Source organism: Drosophila takahashii, chromosome X, assembly GCF_030179915.1.
Source record: "Drosophila takahashii strain IR98-3 E-12201 chromosome X, DtakHiC1v2, whole genome shotgun sequence".
Lineage (NCBI taxonomy): Eukaryota > Metazoa > Arthropoda > Insecta > Diptera > Drosophilidae > Drosophila > Drosophila takahashii.
The window spans coordinates 24,763,380-24,782,914 of record NC_091683.1 but is presented as its reverse complement, the minus strand read 5'-3'; the positions used below and the strand labels follow the sequence as shown (position 1 = coordinate 24,782,914).

General features: G+C 43.1%; 4 protein-coding genes across 4 annotated transcripts; 2 read left to right on the top strand and 2 right to left on the bottom strand.

Annotated features, from left to right (window-relative positions):
* Positions 1-343: 343 nt before the first annotated feature.
* On the bottom strand, positions 344-4,428 carry Tsf1 (Transferrin 1). The gene is made up of 5 exons (XM_017146942.2): positions 4,295-4,428; positions 3,990-4,232; positions 2,172-3,267; positions 570-954; positions 344-503 (listed from the first exon to the last, which is right to left on the bottom strand). Exons 1-5 carry the CDS (start codon positions 4,392-4,394, stop codon positions 402-404), a joined length of 1,926 nt encoding a protein of 641 aa, XP_017002431.2. The 5' UTR covers positions 4,395-4,428; the 3' UTR covers positions 344-401.
* Positions 4,429-9,884: 5,456 nt separating this feature from the next.
* On the top strand, positions 9,885-13,383 carry betaCOP (coatomer subunit beta). The gene is made up of 6 exons (XM_017146938.3): positions 9,885-11,642; positions 11,697-12,352; positions 12,422-12,583; positions 12,639-12,912; positions 12,976-13,081; positions 13,154-13,383. The coding sequence occupies exons 1-6, from the start codon at positions 10,033-10,035 to the stop codon at positions 13,217-13,219; spliced, it is 2,874 nt and encodes a 957-aa protein (XP_017002427.1). The 5' UTR covers positions 9,885-10,032; the 3' UTR covers positions 13,220-13,383.
* Positions 13,384-14,205: 822 nt separating this feature from the next.
* On the bottom strand, positions 14,206-15,620 carry LOC108060965 (nitric oxide synthase-interacting protein homolog). The gene is made up of 3 exons (XM_017146916.3): positions 14,790-15,620; positions 14,617-14,725; positions 14,206-14,559 (listed from the first exon to the last, which is right to left on the bottom strand). Exons 1-3 carry the CDS (start codon positions 15,536-15,538, stop codon positions 14,488-14,490), a joined length of 930 nt encoding a protein of 309 aa, XP_017002405.2. The 5' UTR covers positions 15,539-15,620; the 3' UTR covers positions 14,206-14,487.
* Positions 15,621-16,400: 780 nt separating this feature from the next.
* On the top strand, positions 16,401-18,256 carry por (Protein-serine O-palmitoleoyltransferase por). The gene has a single exon (XM_017146915.3). It carries the CDS (start codon positions 16,521-16,523, stop codon positions 18,090-18,092), a length of 1,572 nt encoding a protein of 523 aa, XP_017002404.2. The 5' UTR covers positions 16,401-16,520; the 3' UTR covers positions 18,093-18,256.
* Positions 18,257-19,535: the final 1,279 nt, after the last annotated feature.

The following is a 19,535-nucleotide window of genomic DNA, read 5'->3' as shown; positions in this document are numbered from 1 at the left end:
TATTCAAGTTAAAATGAAAATGAATATTTCTTGGTGACCCCGACGCATTAATTTTAATGTTAAACTTAAACCAAGACGTTCCCTTGAATATACCCATGTACAAAAGTATCTTTTCTAGTATATTCAGGTTAAAATTAGTGCTGCTAATAGTTCTTGGTGACCCCGACGCATTAGTTTTAACTTTATATTCCCAACAATTGAACCAAGACTTCCCCATTAATATGGCCATAATCAAATTGACCTTTTTTAGTAATATTCAAGTTTAAATTTAAATGCTGTTAAAAGTTTTTGGTGACCCCGATGCTTGAGTTTTAAGGTAAACATAAATATAAATACAAATTGATTTTTTCTAGTAATATTCTGGTTAAAATTTATTGATGCAGAATGATATGGTGTTGAGCTCACTGCTTGGCGATCTTGTTAGCATCGCACTGGAGATCTGCGTAGATCTGCTCGTCCTGGATTTCGCTCTTGATCTCCGTGGCGAGCTGAACGGCTTTGTCCTGCAGGAGAATAGGGTTTCATATTAGATTCCAAAGACATAAAAATTAAAGAACCAAAGCACTTACATTGAAATAGACGTTCTTCTTGCCCGTCTGGAACTCTCCGAACAAAGCAAAGACATCGACCAGCTTGCCGTGGGCACCGAACTTGTCCGAGATCAAGGAGAACAGATGCTTCACCGTCTCCTGCTCAACGTTGGTGGTGTCCTTGCGGATAAAGATGGCCCGGGGCAGCTGTACGTCCACGTTGCAGGCCAGGAAATCGGTGACCGGTCGTCGCTCCAAGCTGGGGCACACCAGCTGCGAGTCCTTGTGCTTCTCCAGCTCGGAGGCGGGCACAATCTCCACCTCGCCGTCGGCACTGGAGGACACACGGCAGGCGTCCAGGCCACGTCGCTTGTTCAACAGGGCGGCCGCCGCACGAGAGCGTCCACAATTCTCGTTGAATTTGCTATGGTTTCAAAGACATATATGGTATTTATTAAATATATTCCAAACAGCACTTGAAGTTTAATTGATCGTTGGAAAAGTTCCAAGTATCTTATAAGGAGATAAAGACTTGATTGATTATATATGGGTCTTCCAAATGGTTAAGCAAATATAAAGATCATTTGCTGATTACATAGACAGTTAAATAGATTGTTCAAAGTGTTCAAGGGGCAAAAGATTGATCGATAATACTATTCTATCAATTATAGAAGAATCTTCAGATCTGCTATCATTAGGTGGGGAACCCGTCTTAATGGATCACTTCAAATCACAAATTGATTTGATACTTTCTAAGGGCTAAAGAGTTGATAATCTCTTATGGGTATAGGAATCGTTAGATTTACAATCGTTAATGTATCATTGAAGAATCCTTAGGAGATTTAGAATTAATTAATTATAGAAGAATCTTGAGATCTTCCCGGTTTACTAATAATAGGAAAAGTCTTGAGAAATCATTTCATAGCTACCTAGTTTGGTTCGAAATAATCTAAATCTTTTTCGGGTCTAAGGACTTGACGATCACTCATGAGTATAAGAAACTTTAGAGTTGCAATAGTTAATGGGATCATTGAAGAAACCCCAGGGGATTTAGATTTAATCAATTATAAGAATCTTGAGATTTTTCGTTTTACTAATAATAAAGAAAGTCTTGAGGGATCATTTCATAGTTACCTAGGTAGTTTCGAAGTAATCTTAATATATTTTAGGTCTGAAGACTTGAAGATCACTCGTGGGTATAAGAAACCTTAGAGTTACAATCGTTAATGGATTTAGAATTCATCAATTATAATAATCTTTAGATCTTCCGTTTTACTAATAATAAAGAAATTCTTGATGAAACATTTCATAATCTAAATCCTTTTCAATCCTAATAAATAAATCCTAATAATAAAGAAATTCTTGATGAAACATTTCATAATCTAAATCCTTTTGACGATCACTCATAGGTATAAAGAACTTTAGATTTAGGAGATTTAGAATTAATTATTTGTAGAAGCATCTTAAGATCTTCGATTTTACCAATGAAAAAAGTTCTTTTAGATCATTTCAGGACTACCTAGGTTGGTTCGGAGTGATCTGAATCCTTTTCAGGACTAAAGACTTGTCGAAACTTGAGATCTACAATAGTCAATGGATCACTGAAGAAACCCCAGGAGACTCAGTAAGAGATCTACTCACATGCTGGCCTTTTGCAGGGCCTCCCGGTTGACACTGGGTGCTGCCACGGCCACCAGGACATCGTCCTGGGCGCGCTGCTCGTAGACCACCGGCTGCAGCTCGTTGCGACGGGCGTCCGCATAGCCGGAGGCGGGCAGGATGACCAGATCGGCCTCCTTCTTGGTCAGGGCCACCACACAGTCGGTGGACTGGACGCACTCGAGCTCGGGACGGGCATCGCGGGCATAGGCCGCCTGGTGGAGGGCCTGGCACTTGGCGAACTCATCGTCGTTCTGGGCGCACAGACGGATCTTTCGGATGGCACTGCCGTCGCGCTCGATCACATCCTTGTAGCCGGCGCGCTCCAAGTAGACCTTGGGATCGATGGCCGCCTCCTTGCTGTGGTACACGGCATTCGGCTGGATGAGCAGATGGGCGGCGGCGTCCTTGTTCTTCGCCTCCAGCCCGTTGGCAAAGAATCGCTCCAGGCGCGACTGCAGCTGATGCAGCTGCTCCGGATTGTGGACGGCCTTCTCGTTGGAGATGTAGCCGCTCCAGGGGCGCTGGGCCCAGGAGCAGGCGGGTCCGGTGATCGGTCGCCGGGTGCCGTCCTCGCACAGATACTCAAAGTTCTCGGCATTGCCCTCCGCCGGCGGAGCATCTGGTCCGGCGCCCGGCAGACCGAAGTACTTCTTGATGTACTGCACCTTCGAGAAGGCCACCTCACCCTGGCCCTTGTCCAGGCACCGAATGGCCCCGTCGTAGCCACTGAACTTGTCCGGATAGTTGCACTGCTCCGGCTTCTCGCAGAGGGCGCACAGATTCGAGTACTTCTTCTTCAGCAGGCGATCCGTTTCGGGATGCGTGGAATAGGTGCCCACCAGGCAGGATTGGGTGAAGAACTCCGACAGCGACTTGAGTTCGCGCTCCGTGGCCGAGATCTGCGGATCGGCCGAGACCTTCAGGACATGCGTGTTCTTCAGCTTGGTAATGGGGATCTTGTAGCCCACGTTGCGACCGAAGCCAGTGTGGCAGGACTTGGCGCCGCGCAGCTGCTGCAGGGTGCGGATGGGCGAGTCCTTCTTTACCAGGATGATGCCCTCGTAGCGGAAGGCGGCTGGAGAGGGGAATGAATGAGCGGGAGAATTAGTAACTCTATGTGTAGTTTAATTAATCGTTTTTTATAGACTTCTGGTCCTTCGAGCCGTTTTCGATTAGAGTCCCTTCGTCTATTTACGTATTCTAATATTTCCAATACTTTATAGGCAGCGTTGGGATGATACGAAAATAGCGGATAGGGAAGAGATACCAATAAGATACCAACATCTCTATTTATTATTTAGTTGAATCTCAGATGTTTGGTCCTTCCAACCTTTTTATATTAATTAAATCTTTGTCTATACCGAAATTCAAGTATTTTATAGATCGTGCTGGGATGATAGGAAAATAATTAAGTAAGGGAAGCTTACCAACTGCCCAATTTATTATTTAATCAGATTTTAGTATTTGTATTCTAAATTAATTAAATATCGAAATACCGAAAATACCGAATTTTATATATTTTATAGGTAATTTAATAGGAAAATGAACGAATTAGGGAAGAGTTTTTTGCACTCATATCTAGATTTTTGGTCCTTCGAGCCTTAAATTTCGAATACCTTACAGATAATGTTTAAATGTGAGCCTTGGTCACTCTGTTCGAGCCCTTTGGTTCGTGTCATTGCTTTTCAACCAGCGGTAATTTCTCATTATTTAACCTGAACTCATAATAATCCCTAGATAAAGCCTAATCTCGACCTTTTATCACTCATTCTCGTTAAATAGCCTTCGTTTACTCACCATCTTTGTCCTGCTGGGTGCGGATCTCGGAGACGACGCGATAGTCCTCGTTCTTGCGGTGATAGGCGATGTACATGTCCTCCGGCTCCGTGGCCAGAACATCGGCCTTGCGCTGCTCGATCAGCTCCAGGCAGTCGACTCGATCCCGTCCAGCCACGCACTCCATGCGGATGCCCGCCTCCGAGGGATCGGCCAAAAGCTGCTGGCACTCAGCAAAGTAGATCTGCGGCACACACAGACGATCTGAGGAATAGATAACAGAATAGATTAGATTTAACCGAAGATTGAGAAACGGGTTAACCTACAGATGGGCTCCTCCGCCCGGGAGGACGGTGGGCTGAGGATCAGGAGGAGGGCGGCCACCGCCAACGGCAACCACGAGCGATTCTCTCTCGGCGACATCATCTCGAAACAGTTGAAGCTCGACTGTGGAGAATCCGGAGCCGGCTGATGGCTTTTATAGCCACCCAGCTTTCGTGCTCTTTTTTTGCATTTGTTTGATTCTCTTTTTTTGCTTCTGTTTGTTTGCCCGGCGAATAGTAATAAGGAATAATAATAAAAAGAAAAATAATACAACAAATAATAATAAAGAAAGAGGGAGACCGGTTTTTCACCCATGGGATGGGGAATAGGAATCCAGGCCTATCTATACTCCCGCAAACGAGTTTTGCTAGATCAGTAGAAATCCATACGATATTTTTGCAATCCATGATCTACCTTAAGATGTACTTACGATCGATCAAAATCAGAATTTGGCCAGAAGCATTTGCACAATCAATCGATCATAGGAAATCTAACCGCTTTCTCTTGACTCAAGCTATTCAAACATTCATACTAATTTCTTAAATAAATCATTTACCATCGCTTAGACGAAAACAATGGAATTAATAGAATAGTTTATTATGAGGCGATCGGAAAATTAAGAGAATAGCCGCCCTCTTTAATTAATTGTGGCGGCACTTGATCGCCTATTCCATCGTTGCATACAGTACACTCTATATATATTCTATATCACTCTATATATTAGAAGACTGATCTCAAGATGTACACAGAAAAAAAATCTATATGAAATAATAAACAATAAAAAGCCGATATGAAATCATATCAAATTTATAATTCACGCATATCAACTTAATGTTTTATCATTTCATAAAAGTTATTAAAATACTTTTTTAAAATACCAAATGTAGTATTTTTTGAACAGACATTGTAAAATATGATAAACCTTATCTTTATTCGTATTAAAATGAAATGAAGATCTTGATCTTTTAAAAATATTAAATTAACCTGCTCATATCAACCTGATCTTTTCTTATTTTTTTTCTGTGTATAAGCTCTATTTGACACTGGGACTTTATATATCTTTGCCTTAACCGGTTAAGTTAATCCCACAGGGGTTGCTCATCTTACCCTCCCCTTTCAACAGGCCATTAATCATATGATTTAAGCCCTTATCCCAAAAGGTATACTTATTCTAAACTAGAGAGCTATAGCAACATTAACTTGGTTTCCATTGTGCTCGATCCCCGTTTTTTTTTTGCAATTCTATTTTTCACTTTCTCAGATTTTGCTCGGTTTTGATTTGCATTCATCTAATGATTTGGCTGCTTTAAATTCGCTTTTCTTGGAAGTAAACAAATTAAGAGTAATTGCCTTTCAGTTATACTCTCTCTATTAGGAGCATATTATAGAGTAAGAAACAAGGAAAACTTTGGACTTTGAATCTGTAATTTTATCCTTAAACATATTTGTGATAATATGTTTATATTTTAAAGGAAACTATGATATAATATTTTTAATGCAACAATTATCAAGAGTGAACCTATGATTTTTTTTTTTTGGGTGTGGTATTTAAGTTTAAAAGTGTGATTTTACCTTTAAATCTATTTGTGATTATTGATTAAATAATTTGTATGCTTTTAAGATTTTAGTTAATTATAATTTGTATTATATTATATTAAAAAAGCTTGAATAATGCGCTAAATAATATTTTACTAAACTTTATTTGTCATATCATATTTATCATATATCCTGATCATATCATGATAATTATTATCATATCATATATCATTATTATCGTATCATATTTATCATATATCATTATTATCATAATATATTTTTTATATATTATTATTATCATATCATATTTATCATATACCATTATTAATTTGGTTTAATATTTTAAAGTGAGGGTATTCCATATTCGAAAGCAACACCATATTTTCATAATTTGCAATCGTCTCTAGTTTTATTTATTTTATTTTCGCTTCGCTATCAGGGGATTTGTTTATTCAGTCCGGGCACACAGAACCTGTTCCCCAGGCCGATGGGATGCGATGGGATCACGATCACACTCAAAATAAATTTAACCCTAAATTTTAGAAAATCGCCATTAAAATTTCTTTTTTCTAAATACAAGAAAGTTATTTCTAAATCTTAGGAAATTTTTCTTAAGTCAAGAAAGTTGTCCTTAAATCCAGGAAGTTTTTCTTAAATGTAGAAAATGGTTACCATGAACTAAAATCACCCTAAAATCTAGAAAAAATGCCCTTAAAATTAGAAATTATTTTCTGAAAAATAGAAAGGCAAACGAAAATAATAAAATATTTTGGCAACACCTTTTCTAAAAATGAGTGCCCTAACCCTAAAATTAAGCTAACCCTAAATAATAGAAACATTTCCTAAAAAGTAGAAAGTTTTTCTAAAAAATAGAAATAGTTGTTTTCACATGCTCTGGCACACCAAAATGTTCAATGCCAGAACTTGTCAGCTGCCGGCCGGCTGTACTCGTGGCGCAGACCGTTAAAGCACTTGGTTAGCAATCGAATCGACGCGGGTTCGAGTCCCAGAGCAAAATTTTTTAAACTTTTTTTTTAATGTTATTTTATTTTTTTTTTATTTTTTTTTTATTTATTTTTTTACTTTTTTTTTATTCCTTTTTTTATTGATGGCAAGCAGTAAACTAAAAATAATTAGGTTTATATTCAGCTATTTTCTATTTACTACACATAATATAAATTGCGTTAGCATAAATATATACATATGTATATACGTATGTAAATAAGTAAAACGCGAATGGTCAAAATTATGCAATTAGTATTCAAATGTGTTGTCCGCTTCACCCTTTACATATTATGCTCGGTTTGCCACAGCAAGTTTAAGTGCTACAATGGCCCAGTATGTAGGCCATTCGCTCCTCGCGCGGGAGACCCGGGTTCGATTCTCACGACGGACAAGTAAAAATTGTAAGTTTTTTTCATGAACATAAAATATTAACTAATCATAATTTCTACATTCCCAATCTTCCGCAGTCCCGTAGTCCACATTTACAACCACATTTGGCTTTGGTTAGATAAGAAATCCAAGCGCAAATACATAATAATAAATACATAAACCTTTAACATTCACAATATACAAGACACACAACGCCTGCATATGTATATAGGGAGGAGTACATAATACAAACGTATATACAAAAAAAATCATGATTGAACATGTTTTTTTGTTTTGTTTTTAATTTCTATTTTTTAGGAAAATTTCCTACTTTTTAGAAATTTTTGCCCTTAAATTTAGTAAAATTACCCTAAAATTTAGAAATATGACGTCAAAAAAAATCAAAAATATAGAAAAATGTGACCCTAAAATTTAGGGCGAGCTTGTCTTGAAGACAAAAGTAGGGCGATTTCCTTGACTTTAGGGTTAATTTTATTTTGAGTGCACCTAGCTAGTCACCCGCGTCCATAGGCCACCAAGTGCACTAAGTACAGAAGTTTTCAGTTTTCACATTAATCCCCATCTCGCGACAATTGGCGACCTGCTTTAAATGCAAGTCGTGCCTTTTTTGGGGGCGTGGCTGGGTGGCTAACGAGTGGGGGCGGCAATTGAGCGATGAACGAGATCATAAAGGCAATTTTTGTGGGCGTGGGTTTGGGTTCGGGGATCTTTCTAGTCGTATCGCACGGAGACCGAATTAGACTGTTTATTATGCCATATATGCATTGGACACTTGGCACTGGGCAAGGTCAAAAGCCTCGCTTGGGACGGGGAATCTCCCCGGATCGCAATGGGTTGGGGATTTTTTCCACATTTCGATTTCCATTTCCATTTCGCCCCGCGGTGGAGGCTTATCAGCAGTCCTCTGGCACGGAGGCTATCTGCAGCCAGGTAATAGACCCTACCACCCAATGCAAAAAAACACTGGCACCGAAAAAAAATCCATAGTCTAACTCTTAATACTCGTTGTATAAAAATTACACTATATGTAGTTTATTGTTGATTTAGTATTAAATAATATAAACTCTGTTGTATTCATTTAATACTAAATATTATAAAATTAATATTTTGTAGGTTTGAGTTCTATACCAAAATTTTAATTTTAATACTTCTGAAAATATTAATTTAATAGTCATTCTATTTAAAAAATTCTGAAACTCAATAGTTTAGAATTAATGCACGAATAGTTTAGTTTCTATGATCATTTTTTGTACTCAAAGAACCATATGCGATACATTATTATTTTTAGCAAACAAAAAACATGAAGTAAATCACATTCTAAGTTTTATAACCTTCATATTTTTGCATCTATCAAAATATTTAATTACAGCCCAAATGGCTGAGTTTTGAGTAAAATTGACTTTTTCAAAAATACAAAATCCAAACATTTTGTTTTTTGGCTCTAAAACATAGAGACCTCAAAATGAATAAATTATTGATCAACGACAAGATTTTTTACTAATAAGTGGGAATAAAATTAGTGGTATGGACGTCTAAACCAATAAATTTGTTTTATTCTGCTTTAATCTGCAATAGTTAATTCTTTCAAAAATCCCGCCCAAAAAGGCGCCCTCTGTTGTTTGGTAAATGAGTTGGCAATGGTGTGGAGCCCGGCTAGCATACGCCCCATCCCTGACCAGCGCCCTTTGGTTTCTTAATATAAATAAATCAAATGATATAAAACAAAAGAATATTAAACTAACAAACTTGCCATACAATTGGTTGGTTAACCAATAAGTTACCGGTGTATTGATAATATTAAAAATAATTAACTGTTAAAGAAGCTTGCCCAATAAAGACTTTGGCCGATGGTGTGAAGTTACTCCAGCCCTGGCCTATTAGTTCCATACCAAATATATCTTATAACTAAATCTTGTCATACAATTTGGCACTAAACTGATACGATTTATTTATATTATTAATAATATTATTAATTTGCATAACAAACATTTAATATAAATAGATGTAAAAAGAAGCCCGGCTAAAAGCTTAGAACCCATGGTGTGTAGCCCGGCTAAGCTGCACTGCAGCCCTGGCCGAGTGTCATCTCAAATCCCAAAATCAATCCAATCGCACACACAAGTGGACTGATAAGATTTAATAATATTATTAATTTACATAACAAACATTAAATATTAGCAAATGTAATAAAAAAAACGATTTAAGAGGCCCGCTTAACAGCTTAGAACCACTGGTGTGGAACCCGGCTAACCGGCACTGCAGCCCTGGCCGAGTGCCATCTCAAATCCCAAATCCCAAAATCATGATAAGATTTAATAATATTATTAATTTGCCTAAAAAACATTTAATATTAGTACAAGTAATAATAAAACCGATTTAAGAGGCCGCCTAAAAGCTTAGAGCCCATGGTTTGGAACCCGGCTAACCGGCACTGCAGCCCTGGCCGAGTGCCATCTCAAATCCCAAAACCCAAAATCAATCCAATCGCACACACAAGTGGACTGATAAGATTTGATAATATTATTAATTTGCCTAACAAACATTTAATATTAGTACAAGTAATAATAAAACCGATTTAAGAGGCCGCCTAAAAGCTTAGAGCCCATGGGTTGGAACCCGGCTAACCGGCACTGCAGCCCTGGCCGAGTGCCATCTCAAATCCGAAATCCCAAAATCAATCCAATCGCACACACAAGTGACACGTCGGAAGAGAGAGAAAAAGCGAAGGAATTGGAAATCGGGGAAGCAGGCGCAGCAAATATACATATTGAGAACCCGACCAGGATCAGGATCACAGCCAGGTGCCACGATGACGTCGCAAGTGCCGTGCTACACGATAATCAACTCGCCGGACCTCGAGGTGCCCAACGAGATGCAGCTGAAGCAGGATTTGGAGAAGGGCGACACGAACGTCAAGATCGAAACGCTGAAGAGGGTGATCAAGCTGCTGCTCAACGGGGAACGCTACCCGGGCCTCATCATGACCATCATCCGGTTCGTGCTGCCCGTGCAGAACCATACGATCAAGAAGCTGCTGCTGATCTTCTGGGAGATTGTGCCGAAGACCTCGGCGGACGGGAAGCTGCTGCAGGAGATGATCCTGGTGTGCGATGCGTATCGCAAGGACCTGCAGCACCCCAATGAGTTTCTGCGCGGCTCCACGCTGCGTTTCCTCTGCAAGCTGAAGGAGCCGGAGCTCCTGGAGCCGCTGATGCCCGCCATTCGCGCCTGCCTGGACCACCGGCACTCGTATGTGCGGCGCAACGCCGTCCTGGCCATCTTCACCATCTACAAGAACTTCGACTGGCTGGTGCCGGATGGCCCGGAGCTGATAGCCAGCTTCCTGGACACCCAGCAGGACATGAGCTGCAAGCGGAACGCCTTCCTGATGCTCCTCCATGCGGATCAGGAGCGGGCCTTGAACTATTTGGCCAGCTGCATCGACCAGGTGCACTCGTTTGGCGACATCCTGCAGCTGGTCATCGTGGAGCTGATCTACAAGGTCTGCCATGCCAATCCCGCCGAGCGTTCGCGCTTCATCCGCTGCATCTACAATCTGCTCAACTCCAGCTCGAATGCAGTGAGATACGAGTCGGCGGGCACGTTGATTACCCTTTCGCTGGCTCCGACGGCCATCAAGGCGGCCGCCAGCTGCTACATCGAGTTGGTGGTCAAGGAGAGCGATAATAATGTGAAGCTGATTGTCCTGGACCGCCTGGTGGCCATGAAGGAGCACGAGGGCATGGAGAAGGTGATGCAGGACCTGGTGATGGACGTCCTGCGTGTTCTGGCCGCTCCAGACATCGAGGTTCGCAGGAAAACCCTCGCTTTGGCCTTGGACCTAGTCTATTCGCGGAATATCGGCGAAATGGTGCTGGTCCTCAAGAAGGAGGTGGCCAAAACGCACAACGTGGAGCACGAGGACACCGGGAAGTACCGGCAGCTGCTGGTGCGCACCCTGCACACCTGCTCCATCAAGTTCCCCGACGTGGCCGCCAATGTAATACCCGTACTGGTGGAGTTCTTGTCGGACACAAATGAACTGGCTGCCGCCGATGTGCTGGTCTTTATACGCGAGGCCATACAAAAGTTCCCGGCGCTGCGGGCGCTGATCATTGAGCATCTGATCGAGGCCTTCCCGCAGATCAAGTCGTCGAAGATCCATCGCGCCGCCGTCTGGATTCTGGGCGAGTATGTGGAGGGCGCACAGATCCTGGAGGTGATTGCCGTCATCCAGCAGACGCTGGGCGAGGTGCCCATGGTGGAGGCCGAGCAGCGTCGCCTGGCCGGCGATCAGACGGAGGAGCAGCAGCAGCAGCAGCAGCAGCGGGAGGAGGGAGCCCCTGGCGCAGGCAATGCCAGCAATAAGGTGACCTCCGATGGCACCTACGCCACCCAGAGCGCCTACAGCCTGGCCCCGTAAGTTCATCGAAATAATACGTGGCAGCAACAGCTAACCTATCTTCTTTGCAGCGTGGCCAAGGCCGAGAAGCGGCCGCCTTTGCGCCAGTACTTGATGGACGGCGACTTCTTCATCGGCGCCGCCCTCTCCGCCACTTTGACCAAGCTGGCGCTGCGCTATGCGGATTTGCAGCCCGAGGCGCGGGCACAGAATCGCCTGACCACCCAGGTGATGCTCATCATGAGCTCCATTTTGCACCTGGGCAAATCCGGTTTCCCCAGCAAACCGATCACCAACGACGACACCGATCGCATCTTTGTCTGCCTGCGCACGCTGAGTGAACGCACCCCCGAGGCTGTGGCCGTCTTCACGCTCTTCTGCCGCGAGGCTCTGGGCAAAATGCTGGATGCCCAGCACGACGAGGATCAGCGGATGCTGAAGGAGAAGCAAAAGGCCGCCGCCAAGGTGCAGCCCGATGATCCGGTGCTCTTCGCACAGCTCTCCAACGGGCGCGACAATCAGCTGGGCGAGAATGTCTTCGAATCGAGCTTGAATCAGGCGCTCGCGGGCAGCAAGAATGCCCAGCTGAGCGACGTGGCGTCGCCGAACAGCAAGCTGAACAAGGTCACCCAGCTGACGGGCTTCTCGGATCCCGTCTACGCCGAGGCCTACGTCAATGTCAACCAATACGACATTGTGCTGGACGTGCTGATTGTGAATCAGACCAGTAAGTGCTGCTATTTCACCGGAAAAATCATTTTAAGAGGGTTAATCTATTTAAATAATGCTTTAACAGACGACACGCTGCAAAACTGCACCCTGGAACTGGCCACTTTGGGCGATCTGAAGCTGGTGGAGCGCCCGCATCCCGTGGTTTTGGCCCCGCACGACTTCTGCAACATCAAGGCCAACGTGAAGGTCTCCTCCACCGAGAACGGCATCATTTTCGGCAATATTGGTGGGTAAATCGAAGCGCTAAATGTATATATTCTATAAATTATATATATTCCTAGTCTACGACACCGCTCTCAATACAAACGTTGTGGTCTTGAACACCATCCACATCGACATCATGGACTACATCATTCCGGCCAGCTGCACGGACACCGAGTTCCGGCAAATGTGGCAGGACTTTGAGTGGGAGAACAAGGTGACGGTGAACACCAGCTTCACCGATCTGCACGAGTATCTCAAGCACCTGCTGAAGAGCACCAACATGAAGTGCCTCACGCCGGAGAAGGCGCTGTCCGGCCAGTGCGGCTTCATGGCCGCCAATATGTACGCCAAGTGGGTATCTCAGTTTAGTTTAGTCTAGAAGGAATATAAATCCTTGATAAACATCTATCACAGATCCATTTTCGGTGAGAATGCCCTGGCCAATCTGAGCATCGAGAAGCCCGTGGATGATCCCGATTCCAAGGTGACGGGACACATTCGCATTCGCGCCAAGAGTCAGGTGAGAAATGGAGGAAAATCTATCATATATTATCTATTAACTATAATCTACATTAACCAACCAAAAAAACAGGGCATGGCCTTGAGTCTGGGCGACAAGATCAGCTCCTCGCAGAAGCAGTCGGTGCAGGCGGCCTAGTGGACGTGCAACTGGACGTGGACGACCAGCCACCACCAGGAGCGACGTATCTAGACGCTACGTATTCGGCACGACCGCCCGCATTCCGCCAGCCTGCAACTTCTTCAATTTACATTACACGTTACACTTATGCATAAAGAATATATTATACCTTAACCCCAAAATTTGGCAGTTTGTTTTTAGGGGAATCTTTGGAAGTAAGAGGTCGAAATTAAGTAGAAAGTACGGTTTTTATACCATGGATAATTGAATTGTTTTAAAAGTAAAATCAAATGGAACTTCTTGTGACTGTGAATAAACGAAACTTTTTAAGGGGATCACTATTAGATCTTAAAAATAATCGATGTTTTCTATATTTTCACAATATCGCTTCGATAATATCAATGTTTTCAACGAAATGTTTTTTTTTTCACAGAGAAAAAAACCATCTAAAATTAAGAACATTTTTTCTCGATTTGTCATAAATCAAGATACAATTTTTCTCCAGTCGAGAATATCAAGAAAAATTGTTTTACATTAAAAACTACATTTTAACAATATTTTTTTAATAATATCGATTTGTTCAAGGGAAAACAAAATGAAATATCGAATTGTCAATATTTTCTCACAGAGAAAAGAAAATCATTCTAAAATCAAGAACATTTTTTTTCGATTTGTCATTAATAAAGATAAAATGTTCTTAAGTCAAGAACATCAAGAAAAATTGTTTTTCGTCTAAAAATCCGATATTTTTACAATATTATCGAAACAATCGATTTTATAAATGGAAAAAAATGAAATATTGAAATGTCGATATTTTTCCTAGAGAAAATAAAAACCTTCTAAAATCAAGAAAAATTTTTCTCGATCTGCCATAAATTAAGATAAAATGTTCTTAGGTCCAGAGTATCAAGAATAATGTTTTTTCATTTAAAAACTTGTTGTTTTTATGATTTTAGAATATTTTATATGGCTCAAAATCATTATTAATACAAAAATACACAAACTTGTTTTCTGTTTTCTAACCTTAATGTGTTGTACGAATATCAGGATAGATATATATTTTATTTGTATTTCTTTTAATATGTTAGTGCAACATGTTGATGATCTGAAGAGCAATTGGTTTTGCAAAAGAGGTAAATTCCATTAATAAATTAAACATTAACTTGATTTTAGGCAAGTTACCTAAAAGACAGTAAATAATTTGTAAAATGGTGATTTAAATTCCTGGATAAATCAACTAGCTAGGGCTTAAATTCTATTGTTTTTATTGGTGAAGGTTTTAGACCTTAGACCTGCAGCATGGGTCGCTTTTCCTTGGCCGACAGGTTGTCGTTGGTGGTTGCATAGCCAGTGCCGCCCTGTAAATGGGTAAATATCTTAGAATTCCGCAAAGGAACAATCTAAATTTCACTTACTCGCTGCAGGGGAATGATGTCCTTGTCCTTGAGCTTGCGATCGGTGAGCGGATGGATCATGTCCTTCCTGATCAGCCGCTCCACGCACTCCATGGTCACCACGTCGCCACTAGAAAATGAAAGATAGTACGCAATTAATAGGCTGTCCAAGGGCAATCCCCGCCAGAACTCACGTGGGACGCAGTATGGCGCAGGGCACCGCATTGCTCAGCACATCGTGGGTGATGGGGCACATGTAGCGCGCCTCCTTGGCGATCAGCGACCTCTTGGAGTCGCCATCCCTCAAAAGCGTAAACTTCACGTCGATCAGATCCTTGACTTTAAGCGGCTGCTGCGACACCGGGCAGTAGATGGTGGCATCGGGCTTCTGGGCCTTGGCCAGCCCGGCATTGGGGCACTCGGAGGGCAGCCAGAAGCTGGGCAGCTTCCTCTCGTGCCCGTTGGTCATGTTGGAGATGGAGGAGATGGAGGAGGCTGCTGCAGAGGCCGCTGATGAAGTGGAGGGCTTCTCGCTGGCGGAGGAGGAGGAGGAGGCGGCGGAGGAGTGCGCCGGGGTCATGGCTGGCTTCTCGGCATTCACGAAGCGCTCCATGCGCGCCTGCTGCTTGCTGTTCGCCTCCTGGCTCAGCTGATCCTCCTCGGCGCGCCGCAGACGCTCGTACTCCTTCAGCCGGCGGCTGTACTCGTTCTTCTTGGTCACAATGTACTGCAGGATGGCCTCCTTGTCGAACAGGTAGCCCTCCTTGGTGACCACCGGGCGGCGGCAGGGCTGCAGGGTCAGCGAGCAGCAGTCGAAGGACTTGACCGAATCCTTCCCCAAACGCTGCGCATTCGTCCCGTAGCCCGACTCCGCCGCGTCGCGCTTCTTCTCGTTGTAGGTGTACACGGCTCCCGCCGTGCAGTTGCGGGCGTGGCGAGTCATTCTAGGGATTTGGGCTTATATTCGGATTCAAAATAATCCTTGTCAATAAATTGGAAATTCCACCAAATGGCTTTTTTGATAGAGGTGGACTTGTGATTGATGTTTAATCGGAGAACATAGAACTATCGATGTGATTACATCTCCAATGGCCTGTTCAGACAGACGGTGTTTCTGCAACAGCAACAGCGACACTTTCTCTATAATATCTTGTTTTTGCAACAGTGACTTTTCCCTAATAATACACTTATCAGACAAATAGTGTGAACAGCTTTCCACTTAAAAAAATTACGTTAAAATGTGATTCATTGAATATTAATACTCGACTTTTTTCGTTAACAAGGGTTTAAAAAGTTGACCATTGTTTACTTAGTTTTTTTCCCGCTTGCTTAATATAAAAGTTCGTTACTTTTTTAAATGCAAATTTTATATTTTATTATATTTTTACATTAACATCCTTTTTAGACACAATATGTTTCTGCAACAGCGACTTTTCCTAAATAAAACACTTATCAGACTGGAAACAACTTTCCGTATATTAACATTTAAAAAGTGTTTAAAAAGTTGACCGATTGTTCACTAAGTCTTTCGTTACTTTTCTATGTGAAAACTTTATAGTTATTTTATTTCAAGGTGAAAATACAAAAAATTAATATTTTTAATATTTTAATATTTATATAAAAAATTTGTTTAAAAAAGTGTTTTGTAGCTTTGATTGGTTATTTTTGGTTCCCATATTACGATTAATCCATTTTTCATAATAAATTATTCCTAAAAAAAGCTAAAAGCTAGCTAAAAACAAGCTGACGAGGCAGCGCTGTCCGAAAAATACCGAGACTGCTAAGACTCCGCCGCCTTCCTTTGGTATTTTCGGTATCTTTTGCGGTATATTCCGAGGTATATCCTCCGCTTGCCGGGATTTTCCTCGACTCCCCTCGGATTGGATTGGATTGGATTGGGTTGGATTGGCTAGGATCGGCCGGCGATGGATTACCAGTACTTCGAGGAGGAATCGGACTACATCGATCTCGACGAGGAGGACGAGGTGGAGACGCTCGGCGGCGGCGGCGGCGGCGGTCTGGACTACCGATTCGGAAAGGCCGAGGATGAGGAGGATTACTACCTGGGCGAGGAGGAGCTGGAGGAGGAGGAGCTGAATCGCTTTGGAGTCCTGGGCCTGGCCGAGCGCCTCCTGGGCAGCCTGCAGAGCTGCGTGGAGCCCTCGCTGCTGCAGGTGCTCCAATATGTGGCGCCCATGCTGCTCCTCTGCCTGCTGTGTCGCCTCCTGTGCCTCCTTTACTCGCAGCGCAGGCGCCTCACCAGCCTGGCGCCGCTGCACTTCCTCCACTTTGCCTGCGGCCTCGTCCTCCTGCAGTTCTCCGTCGGCTATCGCCTGCTTCTGCTGCTCCTGCTAGCCGCCATTGGCTACCTGCTGCTCCAACTGCTGCGCCTGGGCCGCCGGGGAGCCCAGATCCTGGCCCTGCTCACCGTGGGCAGCCAGTTCCTGTACGAGCTGCTCCTCTGGCGGCGCCGCAGCGACTGGCCGCAGCTGCGCGGCATCCAGATGGTGGTCAACATGAAGCTAATCTCGCTGGGCTTCGATCTCACCGCCAGTGGCCAGCTGCAGGCGAGGATTCCGGGGCCGCTGGCCTATCTGGGCTATGTCTACAGCCCGGCCACCTGCGCCTTGGGTCCGTGGGTGAGCTACGGCTGCTACATGGACTGCCTGGTGCCCAGAAACAGCTGGCTAATCAGCCTGCGTCGCCTGGTTCCCAACGCCCTGCTCTGCGTGCTAGCGGTGATCCTGTCCAACTGTGTGGCTCCCGCGCTGAGCGACTTCTTCGGGGACAGCTCCCACTTCCTGGTCATGTACTGGGATGCGCTGAGCGTGCGCAGCAGCCACTACTTTGTGGGCATCATGGCGCAATCGCTGCTGGTGGCCGCCGATCAGCGACTGGACGGCGGCCAGGAGTCGGAGCTGCTGGGGCCGCTGGTCTCGCGACCCTGGCTCATCGAGTGGCCGCGTTCGATTAGCTCGCTGGTCCGCGGCTGGAACATTCCCATGCACGAGTGGCTCAAGCGGTACATCTACGGGCCCATTAAGGTGGACGGAAGGAGTAGGGGACGCATCCTGCTGGCCGTGCTGCTCACCTATGCCGTGTCCAGCCTGCTGCACGGCATGGATCTGCGCATCTATCTGGTGCTCATCTCGCTGGCCTTCCTCGCGGAGGGGGAATCCCTGCTGCGCCGCCAGCTGGCCAGCTGCCTGGATGCCTGCATCTCGGCGAATCTGTGCCGCGGCAAGGAGCGTTGTCGCTATGCCAGATGCCCCAGCAGGCGGGGATGGCAGTCGCTCTCCCACTGGCTGGTTAAGGCCACCAATCTGGCCTTCACCGCGCTGGCCATCTTTCACCTGGCCTACCTGGGCGTCGTGCTGCTGGGAGATGCCCTCAACGACGAGACAACGGAGTCGTTTCTCTGGCACTGGCAACAGGCGGGCTATCTGAGCCACTACATCGGCGCCGGCACCTTCGTCATCTACCTATTCATCTCGTAAAGGACTCCAGAGGATCCTAACCAATACTCGCTATGACTGATCTACACGTATTTATAATCGTAACCTTAGCGTCTTGTAATTTTTGTATCTCCTCGTGTATCTTGTAGTCCGTATGTATGTGCTGTGTGAGTACTTAATTAATTAAATCATTCTGTGAAACGGAAGGTGTGGAAAAATTTAATTTGAAAGGGTTAGGATATCCAAAAGACAGGCCTGAACCATCTTTAAGAGATAAAGGTCTCCTAAATGATAGGTATTTACGGCAATAAGGCAGCTTAGATAATGTATTTCAATTTTTTAGTCTCTTCAAGTTTTTAAGTCAATTCACAAAAAACATTTTTATTTTTAAGACCTTAAAACATTTTATTCTCTAATGTTTTATAGACTTCAAAACTTTTTTTTAAACTAAAATAATGTATTTAAGTTCTTTAGTCTCTTTATAAAAGTCATTTTATTTTTAAAGACCTCAAAATATATAGGTATATTATTTTTAAATATCTCTTCATATTCATAAAAACATTTTTAAGACCTGAAAACATTTTATTTTGTTATGTTTTATAGACCTCAAAACTTTTCTTAAGACTAAAATAACGTGTAGAAGTTTTTTAGTCTCTTCATAAAATCCATTTTATATTTAAAGACCTCAAAATATATATGGGACGTTCCATGTCAACCCGGCCACCCCACTTTTTTTTTTTTTTTGTATGTGGACAGTACCACATTGATTGCAAAGCCACTTGCTTCCAATAGTTTACCTCATACCTATTTTGTCAATGTTACCACTCTTTCGCCGTATAATCGCGTTGAAAAGAAAACACAAAATCATTTTTATCCTGCGAACGGAAGAAACAATTGGTATGGTTCAAAAGCAGAAAAATCTGTCTTTCCATGGCCGATTACGAGAAAAAAAATAGATTTTATTAGACCGTAGATGACCAAGCGATAGCGTTTTTAAAGTCTAAAAGTAGGATTTCGTCCAAAGGGCCAGTCTGCAAAAATACCATTATGTTTTTCTCAGAAAGCCCCATATTTAACGGATTTTATGCCACTGGTTTCAAAGTGGGATCTATCTTGTGGAATTATCTATGAATTCTTTTCATTGATTTATTAATTTTTTCCAAAGCATATACGATTATTTTATATTACTTAATAGTTATTTCTGACAGTTAACTACTTCAAAAACGTACAAAAGAATTCATAGATAATTCCACAAGATAGATCCCACTTTGAAACCAGTGGCATAAAATCCGTTAAATATGGGGCTTTCTGAGAAAAACATAATGGTATTTTTGCAGACTGGCCCTTTGGACGAAATCCTACTTTTAGACTTTAAAAACGCTATCGCTTGGTCATCTACGGTCTAATAAAATCTATTTTTTTTCTCGTAATCGGCCATGGAAAGACAGATTTTTCTGCTTTTGAACCATACCAATTGTTTCTTCC

What these genes read in the sequence shown, in the direction of transcription:
- Tsf1 (XM_017146942.2), bottom strand. Translation starts at nt 4,394, where the DNA reads ATGATGTCGCCGAGAGAGAATCGCTCGTGGTTGCCGTTGGCGGTGGCC. An exon ending in CACCCAGCAGGACAAAGATG is followed by an intron (nt 3,268 to 3,989) that starts GTGAGTAAACGA and finishes TCCCCTCTCCAG; the next exon opens with CCGCCTTCCGCTACGAGGGC. An exon ending in GCCCTGCAAAAGGCCAGCAT is followed by an intron (nt 955 to 2,171) that starts GTGAGTAGATCT and finishes TTGAAACCATAG; the next exon opens with CAAATTCAACGAGAATTGTG.
- betaCOP (XM_017146938.3), top strand. Translation starts at nt 10,033, where the DNA reads ATGACGTCGCAAGTGCCGTGCTACACGATAATCAACTCGCCGGACCTC. An exon ending in AGCGCCTACAGCCTGGCCCC is followed by an intron (nt 11,643 to 11,696) that starts GTAAGTTCATCG and finishes TCTTCTTTGCAG; the next exon opens with CGTGGCCAAGGCCGAGAAGC. An exon ending in CATCATTTTCGGCAATATTG is followed by an intron (nt 12,584 to 12,638) that starts GTGGGTAAATCG and finishes ATATATTCCTAG; the next exon opens with TCTACGACACCGCTCTCAAT.
- LOC108060965 (XM_017146916.3), bottom strand. Translation starts at nt 15,538, where the DNA reads ATGACTCGCCACGCCCGCAACTGCACGGCGGGAGCCGTGTACACCTAC. An exon ending in TGCGCCATACTGCGTCCCAC is followed by an intron (nt 14,726 to 14,789) that starts GTGAGTTCTGGC and finishes TTCATTTTCTAG; the next exon opens with TGGCGACGTGGTGACCATGG. An exon ending in ACATCATTCCCCTGCAGCGA is followed by an intron (nt 14,560 to 14,616) that starts GTAAGTGAAATT and finishes ACCCATTTACAG; the next exon opens with GGCGGCACTGGCTATGCAAC.
- por (XM_017146915.3), top strand. Translation starts at nt 16,521, where the DNA reads ATGGATTACCAGTACTTCGAGGAGGAATCGGACTACATCGATCTCGAC.